General features: G+C 38.3%; 1 protein-coding gene across 1 annotated transcript in view; it reads right to left on the bottom strand.

The window, feature by feature from the left end:
• The window catches only part of ZZEF1 (zinc finger ZZ-type and EF-hand domain containing 1), a 60,666-nt gene that overhangs the window by 10,309 nt on the left and 31,074 nt on the right, over window positions 1-19,283 (bottom strand). The window contains exons 30-48 of the mRNA XM_076354862.1: window positions 19,026-19,190; window positions 17,632-17,751; window positions 16,034-16,195; window positions 15,231-15,360; window positions 14,831-14,969; window positions 14,459-14,624; window positions 13,614-13,876; window positions 12,406-12,578; window positions 11,695-11,839; window positions 10,971-11,110; window positions 10,252-10,529; window positions 8,988-9,162; window positions 8,319-8,451; window positions 6,432-6,628; window positions 5,733-5,852; window positions 4,266-4,454; window positions 3,807-3,907; window positions 3,133-3,268; window positions 1,692-2,051 (exon numbers count right to left, since the gene is read on the bottom strand). Coding sequence (XP_076210977.1) covers window positions 1,692-2,051; window positions 3,133-3,268; window positions 3,807-3,907; window positions 4,266-4,454; window positions 5,733-5,852; window positions 6,432-6,628; window positions 8,319-8,451; window positions 8,988-9,162; window positions 10,252-10,529; window positions 10,971-11,110; window positions 11,695-11,839; window positions 12,406-12,578; window positions 13,614-13,876; window positions 14,459-14,624; window positions 14,831-14,969; window positions 15,231-15,360; window positions 16,034-16,195; window positions 17,632-17,751; window positions 19,026-19,190 — 3,292 coding nt within the window. The remainder of the gene's footprint in view (window positions 1-1,691; window positions 2,052-3,132; window positions 3,269-3,806; window positions 3,908-4,265; window positions 4,455-5,732; window positions 5,853-6,431; window positions 6,629-8,318; window positions 8,452-8,987; window positions 9,163-10,251; window positions 10,530-10,970; window positions 11,111-11,694; window positions 11,840-12,405; window positions 12,579-13,613; window positions 13,877-14,458; window positions 14,625-14,830; window positions 14,970-15,230; window positions 15,361-16,033; window positions 16,196-17,631; window positions 17,752-19,025; window positions 19,191-19,283) is intronic.

Here is a 19,283-nt window from a genome sequence, read left to right as displayed (position 1 = left end):
TCTGTCCTCTGTTCCAGATCTTTCAGTCTTTACCCGATAAAAACGTGAGAGCTATTAGCTACATCTCTCTCCACAACTGCTAGAATCAAGGCTAATCCACAGAGTAATTAACAGTAAACGAAAGCTGTAAACAAGGACGATAATTTTAAAACGACTTTGTTAACATACTAAACAGACCCCTTTACCTTCTATACCTACAGGTTTTGATTTGAACAGAACGTGTCATATGTTTTAGCCTTCAAAATGAACAACTCCATGGATAAAAACGAACAATTAACTGTCAGTTAAGTGGCTGTAGTGTTTGAAAGCACTAGATGCAAGAGCTGTGTCTTTGAAAATACAAATAAATTCCATTTAATCTATCAGGACACACTAAATGATAATTCAGAACAACCTTAGTCTCCACTTTTTCTTATTTTTCAGAAGTGCACAAAAGCTCTGAATCAGGAGTCCTGCTACTCGAGGCCCTTTCCAGGTCATTATAGCAACCTATTACATCTCTTCACCTGCAATTTTCTCACTCCTCCTATAAAGCATAATAGTAGCTCAGACCAAAAAGTTCATCTCCAAATCAGCCAAAAATTGATTTCTTGGGGAAAAGGAGTTTAAAAAACAAAGGCAGTACGTAGCATAGTTCCCTGAATGCATTCTTTGCCTCCACACACCTGCGGAATAGCCTAAGACAAAGGCTACGCTTTTGTATTTAATGGGCCTTGACAGATTTTTGTTCTATCAGCTCATCCTGTCATTTTCTGAACCTATATAAACACTGTAGCAACAATTTCAATGACATACTGTGTCAAGAACCAGTTCTTTTGGTTTGTCTTGGACCTGCCACTTATTACCTTAATCTGACACTCCTTTGTTTTCTTACTGGGAGGGCCAGTGAATAATACTTGCTGTTAACTTTTGTATGCTGCTTACTGTTTTAAAACCACAGAGAAAGAGGAACAGACTTTTTCATTACTCCTCCTCCCTCAATGCCCCCACAGGGCATTCATCCACAGGATGAAGAACACTAGCTGCTTCCTCATACTGAAGTTATTCCATGGCCATAATAATCCCTGCCACCCTTCTCCGGACCTCTTCCAGTTGTACTGAATCTTCTTTTTTTTTTTTTTTCTTTTTTTTTTTTAATGAGATGAGGGAGTCCGGTCACATGCTGTAGTCCAGATGCGAGCATATTATTGGTTCGGTGGCACACCGATGCCTTCTGTTTTATTTTTTAATCCCCTCTTTGAAGATTCCCAGCACTTGATTTGCTTTGACTGCTGTGAAGCATTGAGCTGACATTTTCATTACAACATTCTATTATAATTCCAAGATGACTTCCACCACGGTAACAGTCAGCTCATCAATGGAGTAGCAGCTATTACAATATACACACTGAGATCTAACAAAAAGCAGCTTTCAAAACAGACTGCCTATTTTACCAATTTCTCTGTAAGATTTATTTTCCCATCTAGCTCTTTCATAACTGAAAGAGCTGTCTCCACGGAGCTAGTTTTCCATTTTCTGTTAACAAAATCAGTACATTAAGACACTGACAGATTCCAACTGCTTTTTCAGAACCAATTTAAATTTTGGAGTTTCAATTTAGTTTAAAACAGGAACTGCAAGTATTTTTGTTAATCAGTCTCGTGACACGTAGGCACAGGGCTTGTTCACATGCATAAGTGAAATTCACTTACTTTTTCCCATAACTGCTTTTCCTCTAGCTGCATAAGCATGTCCAGTATGTATGTCATATGGGCTGGGCCACTAAGATCTAGGATTTCCTCATTTATTGCCACATCATCTGGCCACTCAGCTAACAATGATGCCAGCACATGCCTGGCATAAAGAACAGCAGTTGCCTCATTTACACGATACAGGTAGTCCCTCACAGCCTTTTTACTTCTAGAATCCAGCTCCTTGTGCAGGAGTATTGAACTCTTAGTGCGACGTTGCTTGGCATAACTAAGCTGTAGATCACTCTCTGTGTTGGTTATCAGTTTCTGGGCGACCGGATTGGTTTCTTCTGTTGCTTTATCACAGAGCGCAGGCTTTGACTGCAAAAAAAGAAATGTAAGTTTGAAAATAGGCTCTCAACAATTTACTTCCTTATGTTTGGATATCTGACCAGTCCATCAGACTGCAAGCTGAATTTACAAATGAATTTGTCTTTTACATACTGAAAATCAGACGCATCAAAGAACACAAAAGTGTGATCTCTCACGCACCTACAGCGACAGAATTCCTCAAAAAGACTGTTTATGTCAACAGACTTCACCATACACTGATGCATTCATGACTGTACACACGAGCAGAAACAGCAGTTAGAATTCTAACCAGAAGCGTTAATTTAAGCTGACCTACAGAGGTAAAGCAACAAAGTGCCATGCTATTTGTGACACAGAATGAGGCAAGTTGGGAGGGACCTTTGGAGATCATTTGGGCCAAATCTGACTTAAAGCTGAGCCAACTTCAAAATCAAGGCTTTGTCCAGTTAAGTTCGGAGAACTTCTGGGGATGGATATTTCACAGCCTCTGTATAAGCTGTTGTAAGGCCTTTTTTTTCTCTCATAATTATGTGAAACTACTTCAGGAACCCCTTGATCCAGTTTGCTCTGCAACTGATAGACAACTGTGCTGGTGATACCACACAGCCAGGAATCAGCACCCAAAATAAATCAAAGAGCTGTGGGAACTATGCTATTGAATGCAAAACCTCAAGCTTGCACGTGTAGTGTCTACTTTACAGGACAAATTCATTGCTTCCTTGTTCTGCTGAAATTACTGTAAGATAACAATAATATGCTAAGACAGTAACACTTAGGCATAAGCTTACAGTAATTAGATACAATCTCTCTTGTATAAGGAGAGGAAATTACAGTGTGCAATCACAATTTGTTCTCCTGACCTGAGAATCAAGTTCTCTTACTTCCTTAAGGAAGAAATTACAAGGAAGAAATACTTGCTTCTTCTTGTACCTGCTCATTCATTTTGACGTAAAATATTAACAACAAATTATTTCAGATGTTAGGGGGAAAAAAAAAAATCTCAGGTTTGAAGTTACTAAGCAAAACTGAAGCTATTCAATGCCTAAATTAATTATTTCACAACTACTACTTTTTGTGGAGACGTACATACCAAACAGGGTAAGATGATCATATCTGTATCTACTGCTTTTGAACTCTGCTCCTCCAACCTCAAACGCTTGCTGGGTTGCCATTTCTGAGCCAGTGTTCGGATCCTCTCATCTGTTGTAATTACATCTCCATCAAACCTTACAAGAGACAAAAGGAAAAAAAAAAAAACAATCCACAAATGTGTTTTGAAAGTAATGCAAACTAAATTAGTGCAATTACATGCAAATTAATCTTCCCATCTTCTGTTTTAGAAAGATTCATTAAACTCTGCCTATTTTTACCATATTATGTTAACTAGCTTCCCTGTTCTAACAAGTCAAAGGTTTTACGTGTTATAAAATTGCTCATCTCTATGAGAACATAGTGGCCCCATGAGATGCTCTGATTACTAGAAGCCACATGTAAGCTCTCCATTCTTCCTCAGTTAGGATAATTTAGAGACATAGTAGACCTTCACACGGGAGTTATCATATTGAAAAGAACATGCAACGTATTTCAGAAGATGGTGACTTGTTTCCATAAATACAACTTAGTAGGAGTTTATTTCCTTACTTTTTCACACATGAAAACCAAATCGTATCCTTGGAACAATTTCTATTCGGCACCTATTAGATTTTAGGTTACCACCCACATCTAGTAACTTTGTTCTTCTGCTGGACCCAGTCTTTCACATACCTCTTTTGAACTTCCAGGAAAAAAGAATCTGTTCTTTTCATTTGCAACTCATACATGGCTCGAAGAATATGGAGAGGCGCATTAAGTGCATCATGTGTCATCTAAGCAAGGAGGGGGAAAAAAAAAAGGAAAAAAAGGACATTACAGGGGAAAAAGAAAGATGAGTTTCTTTAAGGACGACCTAGGTATTATTTTCCCACTTATCATATAGGTGGAGGATTAATGAACTTAATATCTGGATTAGTAAAAATGAAAAGTAATTTAGCAAAAAGCTTTATAATGATTTTGTAGTGTTCACTGCTGTAGTTCTAGTTTATTTCCTTTAGATAACGGTACATTGAAATCATAGACCCATATTCTGCAAATTTAGAAGAAAAACAGCAGTATAAACTACCAAATATTTTATGCAACTAGCAAATTCACAGTAACTTCAAAGGAGGTAAAATTAAGTTCAAGTACCAAGAAGCATATTTTGGTGGCTTCATCCAAACCCTCCAGAGGATCAAGTTTGTTCTGCTCTAAATCAACAGGACCGACAATGGATTGCTCCACATCTTGATCTTGTTCCCTTTCTTCCAGTTCAGTATCCTCACGTTCAGCCAGAGAACTGATCTCTTTCTTTGAGGAATACAGCATTATTGACAAAATCTACACAGAAAAAAGGTAGCGTATAGTGTGACAGCTGTAGATATTATTAGTGTATCTGCAATCAGTTTTGTAAGAACATTGTAAGACTTGGACAGTGGATAACACATCCTACTCTAAAAAGAAGAACCACCTAAAAAAAGAAAGAAAAAAACCCAAAAAACCCACCAACACACAAACCCAAACCATTTCCCACTTCACAAATGAGTTACACCTTCCAGGCTGCTACAAAGACAACGTAAGTGATTAGTTGAAAGTGTAAAAAATTGAGAAAATAATTATTTAACCATTTCAGTACATCAAGGGTTTGAGGATTCTTAGAAAAGAACAGAGCAGAGGTGACTATCACCAAAAAGCCAGCGATGCCCCTACACACTCTCCTCCTTTGAAAACATACCATTGGCTTCAGCACAGCCAACAACTCTAGTACTCGTATCAGGAAGAAAATAATGTTACACACTTCCTTGGTCCTCCAATTTGTGTCAGCCCCAGTTCTGAGGATTAACGCAGGCAGAGCTATGGCGAGACATTTTAGTGCTCAGAGCAGAACATTCATTTGGCACGATGCTGCCCAAAGGGGAGGAAGGTGGAACACCTCTCCCAGTCAGGGCCGGTTCTCTGGCTGTAGGTCAGGAGGCAGCAAGATCCTACAGTCCAGATCTGATTCTGCAGTATTTCTAACCAACCACTTGAGGCAACTTTTCAGAGGAATTCCAGGGCATTACTCTTTCTCTCTCTTACTGTTGCGACAGTCCTAAGTATGAATTAACACAACTCTTGCCTATGATAAAACATAACTAACAGTTGAACCACACTTCTCTTCCAGCAGTTAACAAACATTCAGAAAGAACGTGCCCACATGCACATTGATCTCCCCATATCGCACTGCAGCAATACCTTGTACATGCCAGTGAGTAATGCAAATAATGTTTTTCTTTGAGATTAATTATTTTTAAAATTGAAGAATGGAATTTTCAAGAACAGTCTAAATAAAAGTCATAAAAGAAACTGAGTAGGCGATTAATGCCTCATCTTGCAAATTTCTTTCAAATACAATCAGATTAATTAAAATCAGCTCCTGCTTTAAAGAAGTTAGACTATTATCTACACAATTACGATGGACAAAGGAAGGCAGATTCAGGGACACAGTTAAGTGAACATTTTCATAAAGATTAATTAGAAATACTCTTGAGACTTTCTTCACAAAAGGGAAGTGCAGTGCCATAACCTTTCATGCCACTGTGTGAAGCCTGACTTTTTACAAAACGTAACTTTTCTTACCTCCAAGTCTCTGAGAAGCCAGGTCTTACTGAAGCCAGTTCCTTTGCTACATTTCTTCACTAGAAGCTTGAGTAAACCAGACTGAAGAAAGGCAGCTTGGATCTCCTTAAAGCCATGAATCTACACACACAGACAGACACACACAGATAAGTAAAAAGGGAACAATGCATCATAATGCTTGCAAGGCCTTATCACATGGCCTCAGATAACTTTCCTGCCCAGATGAACTATGTTGGGAATGTTTTTCTTTCATTTCCCTAAAAAACCCCAAAATACAAATCCCCACTTCAAATACCTTAAGAGTATCATCTATGACACACACACAGTAGTAATTGGGTATCTGTTTTGCTCTGACAGTCCAAAAAAATACAGATCCCCTCTTCAGATACTTCAGGAGTAAGAAAAGGGGCAAGTGAGCTTCACTCCATAAAGTGTTATCCCTATAAATTTCTTCAGCTTGCATGAATGGTCAGCCCCCACAAAGGAAAAGCGATCCAGCTTTCAACTCAGGCTCACAAATGCTATTTAAAGCCTAGCAACATTTTCAACCCCCTACAGACAGGGGATAAAAGGAGCCAGCTGTCAGAGAAATGACCTTGTGTTAGTTCCCCCACGTGCTTAGTCAATACCCAAGTTCCTGTCGCGCAAGGTACGAACTTTTATTTATCTATTATATTCTACGTGTCAGGCAAAAGATACCTTAAGTGTTCTGTAAAGGCCCTTTAGAGCGAGCGACAAGACCCAAGTTGCTTCCACTGCCTCAGCATAGCTACTGTCCATGCTGGTTTGCAGAAGGTGAGTGGATATAAGAACAAAGTGCTGGAGGTACTGCCTCAGCTGGGTCTGGGAATCGCTGCCTTCTTGTCCACATTTCTGAATCAACTGATAGTCTTTCACTGCAAGAGAGAAAAAAAACACAATTCACTAGGTTCATCTTAAAATGTTGTGAAATCATTTCTTACCAGGAGATATGAGTAGGCTGAGACATGAACACGACCTATACGTGAAGTACGTTCTAATAACCACAGTCACATTAAAGAGGCTGTAGAAGAACCACCTATCTGCTTTGCGGTGGCAAAATTATACTGTTGTACTGAAATTATCTCAGATTCATTGAACAGTCAAGAAAATATTTCACTTTTTAGTGCAAGTTAAAAAACCCCTAGGTAACTTCTGGCAACAGTTGATTGTCTGCACATATTTGCACATAAACAGTACATCATACAAAGCAGTGCATGTTGTATTTTACAATTAAAATGGGGAAAATTCTGACCTGCAATTGATATGATGAAATAAATCTTGCTGCTCTTACTGTTTAAAATGTCAACAGTAAAAAAAAAACCCAAAAAGCTTTTATATTCAAACCTTTCTTCAATATCAAAAAGCAGTTTAGTCTGTTGATTTTTCCAAGCGTCTTTTAAAGAACTTCAATAGCCAAATCTTAGGACAACCTTTGTTGCTTTAACTTCACAATGTTAGGTCATGTACGCCAAAGCTGAAAGCCCTCGCTCCTACAAATCCAATTGATTTGTTAGATGTTAAATGTTTAGCTTGACTAGCTTTTAAACAAGGTGAAATACAGGAAGAAAATTCTCTCTGGTATAACGAATGGGACCCAGGAGGCAGCATCTAGCTCTGGATTTTTGTTGTTGTTTTCTGGTGGGTTTTGTTGTTGGGTTAGCCAAATAGCCTTTAGACACCATAATAGCCAACACACTCTACCGATGTGCCCTAGAATGGATTATTCTAAAATACCCAGACACACTTCCTGGAGTATACACTATTTCATGCTGTCTAGCTCTTTTTATGTTTTTGTCTCAAATTTTAGGGGTATCCAAACTGTTTTGAAAAGTTCTTCCAGACAGTAGGAAAGCAGAGAAGGTAGACTGCTGACATTCTATAAAGCACACGATTAAAGAAGTTAGGCCTGTCCTCATGGCATGCTTTTTTACAGGATCAGGAAAAAACAGCCAACCCAACATCATTTCAGAAGCGATTAACTGATAATGGGTACGTTTGTGTTTGTTCTTAGTCGTCATTCGATAGTAGGTAGCACATCTTGCCCACAGTGGAAACAGGCACTTCATAAAAATGCAGAGTATTTTTGGAGCAACAAAATGGACTATCCCAAAAATGTTCAGGCGCTGAGTACCTTTCCTTTATATAGCAGCACCTAACTACACAGAGGCAGCATGTGCATTTTTTAAATTTGCAATTGTTTTAAAACATTAAGCACACGTCTGTAAAGGATAAGACACAAGCAGTAAGCAAATCTCAAACCAGAAACAATTGCATAATCAAAGGCCTATTTCTGAGATTTTTCAATTAATAAAATGGTCAACAGTTTCCTAAATCCTTTTCTGAATAAAAATAAATGTCAGAGTTTTAAAAAGAAATTAAGTCTCCATAATCTTTACTGCAGAAGCTTCACAATTTGGTTTAACCTACGAGCAGAAAATCAGGCAACTTATTCAAACTCTGCAGACCTGCATCATGTGGTCTAGTTAAAATATGCTTTTGGGTATCCATAAGAAACTGTAAGGAAATACTCTGTGATTCTTTGATAAAATAAAAATGTCACAGAACCTGTTTTTCTCTTTCGGGTTTTGATGTCTACTACAACTGCCCTGTTTTTCTCTGTGAAATGCTTCAGGATGATCACGTTATGAGGCTCGTTAGCATTATCCATGTACACAGAACGAGTCCCCATACACAGCACCTGAAATTGCAGCAAAAGTTTCGGTTATGGTTTGGAATACTTATTTGTAAATACACAATCATCTTTTATATTGGTTACATTTGCTTATACTTGGTATTGTATTTTTTAGCTGAAAAATCTGCTCGCTGCCAGGTATTTGCTTATCTTTAGAAAATGGCAATTCCCTTCTATAAAAGAAATGCCTGCAACAAACAACTTAATGCTACAGAGGCAATAGGTCAGTTATGACTATCAAGAGTGAGATTGGTTTGTTTCACTTGTATAAAAAGCCCTTTTTGATACCCAAACATACTAAGCTGGTTTTCTCATAATAGTTATAAGTAGCACTCAAAGAAATACAAGGCAAAACCAGCTACATTATTCTTCATTAAATAAACATTAATTGTGCGCAAGTGGAAAGATGTGAACTCTGACATACACCGTGTTTTGACAGTTTATAATGGATGTCCCCAATTGATGAAATCCGTAGTGTTTAGAAAGAGAAACCTAAAAGCTCTAACCAATTTCGCTTCCTTTAGTATCAGTAGGCCACTTACCTCAGGAAACCCAACCAGCACCAATAAAGTGAAGATATTGGTGTGCTTTAGCTGGAAGGGCAGTTGCTTAACGCAATGGTCAGTGAAAGCAGCGATCACATTATGCCACTGCGCAGAAGAGTTCAAAGATCGAAGAATATCTGCCATGGAGCTTGCCCAGTCCAGACCTACACGACTGGAAAGCAAGAGCAGTCTGTATTAGGAGGGCTGACTACAGACTTACCTGAAACTATTTTTCCTCAAGACAGCGTATCACTGTTAATCCATCATAGCTATAGCTTTCATATCATTATATAACTGTTTTTGCAAATATTTGAAGCTTTCATGTCAGCTGACACATGAATTCTGTTTTGTTTTTCATCACTAGAGCATAAATACTACTCTGTTTTCCTAAAGGGTTTACAGTGCCAAATCAAAGCATGCCTGAACGTTGCCACCTTTAATTCCTAATTTTAGTTTAGAGCTCAGAAGTTTCTCCTTGCACAACAGCAAGTGGTTTATTTCCCATGTACGTGACTATCTGCTCTCTCTCTGTGGACTACACAAATAATCTAGAGAGACTGGCCTCCTTGCTCTAAAATTAGTCTTTGAGAAACTCCTTTCCCTCAGCTGATCCTCTGGATATTCTGCCTTTAAATTTCACATGCTTTTCTATTTGTTTATGAACCTTCCCTGTAAAACATAGCTACAATGAAAAATAACACTGTCACATTTAACAGGCATGACATTAATCTTGGAATGCTTGAGCGCTTTCTCGAGATCTTCAAAATGGAACATCTGTCCTGCCCCTCCTTGCTGTTTCCAGTGCAATTTTACTATACAAAAATATCTCTCTCTCATACTCTTAAATAAAAGGGCCAGATCCAGAACACAGCACTGGTGATAGTTACCACATGACACACTCTCCACCCTTCCCAAGTTACACAAGAGACATGTAACTCAACGGGAGAGAATTAATGTCATACAAAAAAAAAATATAGGACTGTATTTTGGTTTTCCTCCAAGTTTCCAAACCTTACTTCTTCCACCATAACATGCTACGTAGGTAAGCACAGGAAATTAAGCCACTCTTCAACAGACAGCCTTCTTTTGGAAGGAAATCAAGAGATTCTCGCTGCAACAAGGGCTGCAGATGCTAAGCCCTTCCCACGATCAGTGTGCAGGTTTAATCGACTTTCTGTTAAAAAGGCTCTATGCATGAGGCACACATAAAAGAAAATTAGTATTAGTATTTAGTAACTAATAGGTTTAAATAAAAAAGCACCTGTCTAAACACACAGCTCCCAGACTGAACAGAAGATGAGTTGTCTTCCAGCCTTCTGGCACTGTAGACCCATCTCCCGCAGCAAACAAATTATGTTTGGCTGAAAGGACTTTCGCCACTGCAGCATCCACTTCTGCAGGCATAAGTCTCAGGATTAACTGGCCCAGAAGTCCCAATGTTAAATGATAAGTTTCATTTAGGTGGCCAGCGTTTGAGATTACAACCTGAAACATCAGTGGAAGTATTTGTTCCAGGTTAATCAAAGACATTGTGGAGCCCTGTGGAAAAACAAAAATCTCAGTAAGGCAGGGAAAGAAAACAAGACTTTTAGTCAAAGTCACAGCACATAAAAAAGCTTCTGTTCTAATGCTCTTTCAAATGGGACAAAAGGAAATGAGAAGCTAGGTTCCTACTTCTGTTGTTGACTAGTTAAGCTGACCTGACACATAAACCTAAGTTGATGGCTTAAACTTTGCAGCTGTTGAACAGTTAAGATAGACTGCTTTACAGATAAATTAAAATTCCATTCCCTCTCCCCCCACCCAGGAACAAGCCCTTACATTCCTTAGTAATCTGAAATGTCTTAAGACATTCTGACTTGCATTTTATAACATGTAAGCAACAAAAGCCCATTTTCCATATTTAATTCGCTATGAATTTTATTCGTGTTATTTGTGACACCTAGAAAACTACACAGACTGAAAGTAAAAAGAACTAACTGATTTGAAAGGTGGTAACATAGCTGCCAGCAATCCTAGAATCCTCTTCTGAGAGCATTCAGCAAAAACTTGTTCCTGGCTAGGTATTAAAACCTTCTCTGCTTGCTTCTGGGCTGAATCCTCCAAGAGGTAGTCACCTGCTTTTTAAATTAAAACAAAAGAATAAAATCCCCAAAATGACATTAAAAATATAGAAATAAGCGATAGCTTAATTTTTATAATTACCATCTAAGGATAAAAAAAACTTTTTAAAACATTTTATTAAAATTTGAAAAGCAAGTCTTTATAAAAGCATATAAAAGATAATAGGTAAAGAGATTTACACCATCTATTCAAAAACATAAAGGACAGTACTATGGACAGATCCATTTTACTACCATAATTCTAACAATACTAGTCTTTAATAGAATAAGACACTCAACTTCTGGTTCCAAGTATGTAAGAACACACAAGTATTGTGTTAGACCAACAGGAACTATAATCTCTATACATGGATACGTATCGGTGGAATTCTACTCTGATTTCTAGAATCCTTTAAACCGATTGCAAGGTAGCTGTTGTTCAAAGCAGTATGCTTGGCAGGTTTTTACAAAGCAGACAGCTCGCTTGCACTAAAGACATTTGCAAATACACAAAAATGGGTTAGGAACAAAAAAATACAGCTGTTTGCTTTGCGTATGAACGGATATTTCTGTGATAGGGAAAATGAGAAATAAACTTTTACCTGTTGGAGAAACATTATCATCCACAGACAAATCTGACTCTTGTCCCAAAACAGCTTTCTTTGCAAAGGCTTTGCTTTCACTTCCTTGTTTTCCTACTTTATCTTCTGCAGGAGACTGGATCTCATTGCAAGCATCTCCTTTCCCCTAAAAATAAAACAGCAGCACTAAAAGATTAAAACAAAATTTAATACCTGCAGAAACAGCCGTGGAAAGAAGCAGCCAGTCATCTGCATTTGACAAACATTTTTCCTTGAATATCAAAACCTTTTATTGGTTAAGAACTTCTTGATGTATACATGTCGTAAGCTTCCATATAGTGAAAATACATTTTTCTATTTTGCTTGTATCTCTATGCGTAAAATTATTACGCTGTATAAAACTGTAGGAAATTCGTTCTCCTACCCTAAACAGTGCTAACAACTAGGGGAAACGACAGCCCTTTCAGAAAGAACGTCCTTTGCGCCTTCCCTCCAACACTTTTGTGAATCAGTTGCCTGTAAGAACATAAGGTGATGCCTTCATCTTTGATCAGCTGGATCTAATAAAAAAATGAACCAACCAACAACTGTTCCCTTGCCCCCCAACTTTTACCTACAAATGAAATCATTACCATCCATTGTTTCAGTTACATATCCAGAATAGGATGTTTAAGCTTCTGAAGAACACACATCTAATTGCAATCAGGGGTTCTGTAAATAACGGGTACTTACATTACAATGCATAAAAGAGCCTGTGCTTGGTTTCTCATCTCTTCCCTTCACTGCTTTATCACCAGTATGACTTTTTGGAGCACCATCTGCGGGAGGACTGACTGAAACAGTGTCGTTCTCCGAGAAGGATTCACCTTCTGGTAACATGCAGAGGAGAGCTAAATTTTTCAGACCTGAAAGCAAGAAAGTTATAAAAGCTATTCAGCTGTTGAGTGGCAAGATAGGCAAAAAGCAGAACTGAAACATCTTGAAAGAGAACTGCAAACTTCCCCTCACACACTTCTTTTGAATATCAACTCCATCAAAAAGATGTTCCCCATCATGTTCACTTAATTATGTAGTTCCATTAAATAATAGTGATGAACAGGTGGTGACATTTTCCACCTCACAAAGATACCATCAGGGTAGAAGTCTTAATTAATTTAAGAAAGTGTTAAAGATACCTCCCAACCATGTAAATTATGAAAGGTAAATGAAATTTGTCTTAGCTTTTAATCTTCTGACCACTTCAATATCTAGACAATAAAACTGTATGTTAAAAACAGATTAAATAATGAGTATGCATAAGTATTTGGTGGTGGTGGTGGTGGTGGTGGTGGTGGTATTTCAGCTGTATTAGAGCTGCTCAAAAAAACTACCAGTAAACTTATCTGAACTTGAGTCTAGAATTTTTGATACATTCAACATCGGTCTCTATTGTATCACCCTATTTTCTGTAGTAGGTCTTAGTTCACAGAAATCCTCATTTCCAGACAAATGGTGATCATCCCCCAAAACTTATCTCATACCACAATTAAGGTTAAAAAATTCTTGCCAAGAGATGCAGAACAAAAAACATTTTCCACCAAGTTACTTGCTTTCCTTCAAGCCCTTCAGTTGTCAGTAACACGTTAGTAACAGAACACGAAGCTGTATTGATTGATCCCTTTCCAACATCTAAGATGGAAAAAAAAAACCAACCAAAGAGTTGCCAAGTTGTCTTCAATATTTATATAAGCATAAAATTAATTTTCTCAAGCACCCTATTTTCCATGTTCCAGTGACCTTGCATGACACTTGTTCTACATTTGCTTTCTACATAAACAGTTATGCTCAGTGAAGTACACAGTAGCTTCCCCTTTCCTTTGGAAACTTCCAAGTGAGTAATCACACACTTTTCTGACACTTGCTAGAAACCATTGTTTCAAGTGAAGGAGGAGCTGACTCACCTTTTCCGTGCTGTGCTTTCATTAAGCAGTCTCCGATGAGCTGTATGCACTGATGTTGCAGAACTCTGGCATGACTGAGGACCTGTGAATCTAGTTTCTCTCCTTCTACTTCCTCCCCATTTGCCAGATCTGCACTGTAGAGAGTCAAAGCTGCAAACAACAGCCAGGAATAATTGTGGACATACGGCTGGATGAGCCTCTGTCGGTCACTGATTCGAATAGTCACCATCGGATACACTGTGATGCTGTGAGTGGGCAAGTGACTGAAAGAAGAAGGTACATCATTTTGAAATGCAGCCACTTTCTTGCTAACCAATGTAGTTAGTAACACACGACACCTTTACAGGAAACTATGAAAAACCCAACGCATCCCAGAGTTTCAAACTGTAGACCTTCAACTGCTGTAAACTGTCAGAGCCTCACTGACTTCAGTAGCGCTCACTTAACAGAACCTGAACTGTCATGACAGCTCCTGCTCTAGGAATGGAATTTTTTAAGGTCTTTGGTGCCAAGCACTGAAACCTCTGTTGTCTAACCACGGCACTGTTCATTTCTTCTATCCTATCAGTCAGGGTTGATAACTCTCCTTCTGCAACTTTCACAGCCGTGGCTAGAAAACAACTGCTACTAATTTTCTTCAGAGGTTGGGGCAGGTTTCCAAACTGCAGAAATTTTTGCTGAACTGGTCCTATATTTGTTATGTTTCCCTGAAGGACACCAACTAGATGTTCTGATGTCAGGTGCAACCTTGTAGGAAGAGACATGAGAATGACTGACTGTACGTAGTTGCTAATTACCGCTTTTCTGCCAAGTGAAGTGGGGGAACAAAATGACATATTTAATACCTGTCAGAGTATTTCTTTGCAGAATAGCATCCATAGCAAAGGTCAAAGTCATCACACACGTTGCAGTTCATTCTCCGACCTATGATAACTCCTTGACAATGATCACAGGCATATTCCATGTTAACCATTTCATGGTCATCCTCATGTCCTTCGGGTTTAACTCCACCTGTAAAGAAGTATTTTAAGATTTCCCTGTAAATGCTTTTCGATAAAGGATCCTTCTTAATTTCAAGTTCACATTCAGATTAAGAAAAGCTTAACATTTCTAAAATATCCAGAAGAAAAGTCTTTCACTTTATTTTATGTATAATTTAGAAGACACTATTTTGCCTTCGAGTATAGGCGTTGGAGGGTTTTTTTAATGATTCTTACCAAGAAAACAAGTTTTACACAGATCCATGTCATTGCATTGCAGACAGCGGTAGCGATGCCATGGTGCAATTTCATCACAGCCGTCGCAGGATATGTCCACATTTAACAGGTCACAGTAACGAGCAACAAACATGTGCATCTAGAGCAATAAATGGACACAATTTACTTGAGTATTATTTTCTGACTTTGAGAAAGCTCTTTTCAGACAGAAAGCAGAACACTGCCCCTGCCAAAAAAGGATGGGGATCTTTTCATCATTTTAGACTTCTGAAAGTCTACAGGGAGCCAGGGATCCAACTCACGAAAAATCAGTTTAAGTCAGATTCCTTTCTCTCCTTTATGCTTTTAAAAGTCTCCTAATTACCCCTTCTGCAGATAAATAAGCAAATCATGAGGTCACCTTTCTCTGCTTCTCTGGGTCAGCTTGAGCTATCTTTTCATACCAGGTCTCAAACATTACATCCTGACATTCATCCATCCACTCACAGTTTTGCTTGTAGTCTGCAATTTCATCTTCTTCACTCCACTGACTAAAAGAAAAGCAAGCTCAAAATTAAGTTTGAACGCAGTCAGGCTTCCTTCCCTCTAATGTAACTTGGGGTACTTTTTTTTTTTTTTTTTTAAAAGAACAAAGTGCTATAACACGCTAATAAAAACAGAATTGTGAGAACTCCGTTTCACTTGGTTAATAAATGACCATATAGACACCTGCTTCTTGCCTCTGTGACAATCTCTTAAATACGTATGGGGAGCATAATGCAAAATCAGAAAAATCCACACTTACAAAACTGCTTTAGGTAACGCTGGCAGATCAGATGAGAAATTTTAAAAGCTTTTTGGCCTTTACATTTGCTCACATTTAAGGAATACAACTACTATAAAAATGAAACATGTAGGTGTTAAAACATTTGATATTTATCAAGACAAGAAACAGCATTATCTACCTCCTGCTATACTGCTAAACAAGCGAAATGTTCCAGCAGTAATCAGGTTAAAGATAAAATTTTAGTAAGTTTTTGCACTAGTAATGCTGCAAAAATTTTCAAATACTTAAGTTAAGCCCTTGAATACTGGCCAAAATTTTGCCATACTTGTTAGTAGTATTTCTACTGCTTGTTCCAGCACAAAGTTCAGGAGCCTTTCTTGGTAAAAAATGGTATCAATAGTTAGAACCATGTGAGAGTTGCATTCTTCCTGACTCACCAAATGACACTGTCATGAATACTTATGTTTTCTTGTGATGTAGTCATAAGAAGATGTGGTAACTGAATCTCAACAAAGAAGGAAAGATCGCTCGGTTCCCAACTCATATCCAAAAGGTGAAGGAGAGTTGTCTGCACACATGATAAGGCAGGAAGCAATGATCTAAATAAAAAACAAGACAACAAAACATGACTGCTCTAACCTAAAGCTGAAATTGCATTGTTTGGGGATTAAGAGGGGGACAATCACTGTACACTGATATCCAGGCTTTACTCTGTGTTAATTTAACTCTGTGGCAGAAACTGAGGTTTACTAATGCATAAACTTACACGATTTAGCAAGAAGCATAGCCAACACAATTTGAAATAAAGATAGTATCTTTTATAGATTCAGTTGAGATTAGGCATTAATTGCCTGAGCATTAGCAAGAGGGTCATCCTGGCCTGTATCAGAAATAGTGCGGCCAGCAGGAGTAGGGGAGGGATCGTGCCCCTGTACTCGGCCCTGGTGAGGCCGCACCTCGAATACTGTGTTCAGGTTTGGGCCCCTCACTACAAGAAGGACGTCGAGGTGTTGGAGCGTGTCCAGAGAAGGGCAACGAGGCTGGTGAGGGGTCTGGAGAACAAGTCTGATGAGGAGCGGCTGAGGGAACTGGGGTTGTTTAGCCTGGAGAAAAGGAGGCTGAGGGGAGACCCCATCGCTCTCTACAACTACCTTTCAGGAGGTGGGGTCGGTCTCTTCTCCCAAGTAACAAGCAATAGGACGAGAGGAAACGGCCTCAAGTTGCGCCAGGGGAGGTTTAGATTGGATGTAAGGAAAAATTTCTTTACTGAAAGAGTGGTTAAACATTGGAACAGGCTGCCCGGGGAAGTGGTGGAGTCCCCATCCCTGGAGGTATTTAAAAGACGAGTAGATGCGGCGCTTAGGGACATGGTTTAGTGGGCATGGGGGTGTTGGGTCGACGGTTGGACTCAATGATCTTAGAGGTCTTTTCCAACCTTAATGATTCTATGATTCTATGATTCTCTTGCAGTACAATGTTTTCTTGATATTTGCAGGAACTGATTCTCTTTGAAACCTTTGCCATGTTCAGTCGAAACTAGACAAAGGACTTGGAAGTTATTGGCAGGGAAACAGACATTATAGTCACAAAATTCTCATTTCTTTAGGACACCTGGCTATAAATCCCAACAATTCTAACCAGGATGCTACCAAAACATGAGCTTTAACATTAAAGCATGGTTGCAGAATTGTGATATTTATTGTGGCATTACTCTTGCTAAAGTATTCCACAATAAATTTGCTATTTTACTATTAAGCCTCAGAAACACATTGCAGAATTATAACTACAAAATGCCGTAATAAGTCAAAGTTTTAACATTGATAAATTCATTGTGCTTTCCTGCATAGTATTAATAGAAAGGTAACTTGGCATTTTTGATCCAAGATCAAGGTTCCTTATTTAGTTCTGTAAATAATGCAAAGTATAGTCAAACTTAGTTAGACATTAAGCAATAAATAACAAGTGACAAGGGAAGAGGTGAGGAAGAACAGAAGAAAAAAAATCTCACATAAGTAATGCAAGCAATGTACTGTACCTGTCATTAATAGTGCTAAATCCCTTCACAGAATTTACCAGGAACAAAACAAGCTGATAGTAGGACTCTCGAATCTCTTTGTGTAGCTCAGCACCACAGCCTTCCAAATTTCCAAAGTAGCTAGAAATTAAAGACTCGGTTTAGTAGTCTAGAATTCACTGCTACATTTTAGGTAGCATGATTTGTGCAGATTTTACAAACAGACAATCTTTTAAACGCTCCCCACAAGTGGGAAGGATGTTAGTTTTGTTTAAAATGCAGTCTGCCGCTTTCAAAGAAAAATAAAAGAATCCTGTACCAGGAATCAGAAGTTAAGAAACAAAAGAGGCAAAGAGAATATTCTCATGGCACTAACAAAAGAACATTCCTTCAAATTAAAAAGGTGCTTTACAAAAATCTAACCAAGATCTTAAAGGAAATCAGTGCGCTGCAAGATGACCATAAAAAGCTCTTGACAAGTGAGAAACCAGCCGACAGAGTTCAGACAGCACTGTCCAGACACATGACAGAAGTCAGACCTAAATTCATGCACCAGAACAGCATAGTATTAGCTCCTGCTTTGAGATAGTGCTTTCTAGTCGCACATAAAATTTGAAAAAACTTCCAAATTATCTTTCCTTACTTAGAACCACAATTGCACATGCATATAATCGATATGATCTTTTTGCCTCTTTTTTTTCGTGTGTATGTGCATGCCCTATAGCTGGTACATAGCACTGCAGACCTTAGCTTGCATGTCCATCACTTCAGCCTCTGGCACATGAGTGGAATATCTCACCCCACAATAAGATTTGTCTTGTACAGGTATCACATCCAAAGTTATGAAAATTCACGAACAAGCAAATGCTTGACTAACAAGATATAACATGCACCATTCTTGGAAGTTAGTTCTGCCGCCAGATAGGTATTACCTTGATTTGCAAAGTAAGTTCACAAAAATTATAAAGATGCAATGCTACATAAGTAATTACAAGTTAAATGGGTTAGATCACTACAGCTTTACTGGATGAGAAAGAAACCAATCTAGAATTAGACAGGAACTTAAACTAAAGCAATAACTGAAGACTCTACAATCTTTTTGGGTTTGTTTTGATCTGGTTGGAACTGTAAAGATGTTTCTAGGTATCCATGCTGCGATTCAACCGCATGATACCCACTGGCATGAACAGCTGTACAACTAGGTCCCATTTGAAAAATAATTATTAATTCTTTTAAAATGAAGCACTCAAGATATGAATAGTAGCCTAAAAACTAATCCTCAGGTCACATTTTTATTATCCACATGGATTAAAGAACAATAACTTTCTACTGTTTTCAGTATACATGACTGGGAGAACACAAGGACTAAGACATATTAAATCACACGGCTGAGACTTGTCTAAATAATTACTTACTTTGTAAAATCCTTCTGACAGGCTAGAAGTTCTAAGAGAAAAAGTACACACGGTGGATGAAAACAGTGTGGCTGCCCAAGTGAGTCTAGGCACTGGCGGATTGTCTTGAGCACTTCCATAATATTCTGCCCTTGGGATTTTCTCAAAGCAAGAACCTTTAAAACACTAAGAAGAGCAAAAAACATCTATGAGGACTTCAAAACATTGTGCTTAAAATAACCCAAATAAATCACAATTTAAGAAGTACTTGACTAGTTA

This window comes from Aptenodytes patagonicus, chromosome 17 (genome assembly GCF_965638725.1).
Source record: "Aptenodytes patagonicus chromosome 17, bAptPat1.pri.cur, whole genome shotgun sequence".
Taxonomy (NCBI): Eukaryota; Metazoa; Chordata; class Aves; order Sphenisciformes; family Spheniscidae; genus Aptenodytes; species Aptenodytes patagonicus.
The sequence above is the reverse complement of the archived record's forward strand: the minus strand, read 5'-3'. Positions and strand labels throughout refer to the sequence as shown.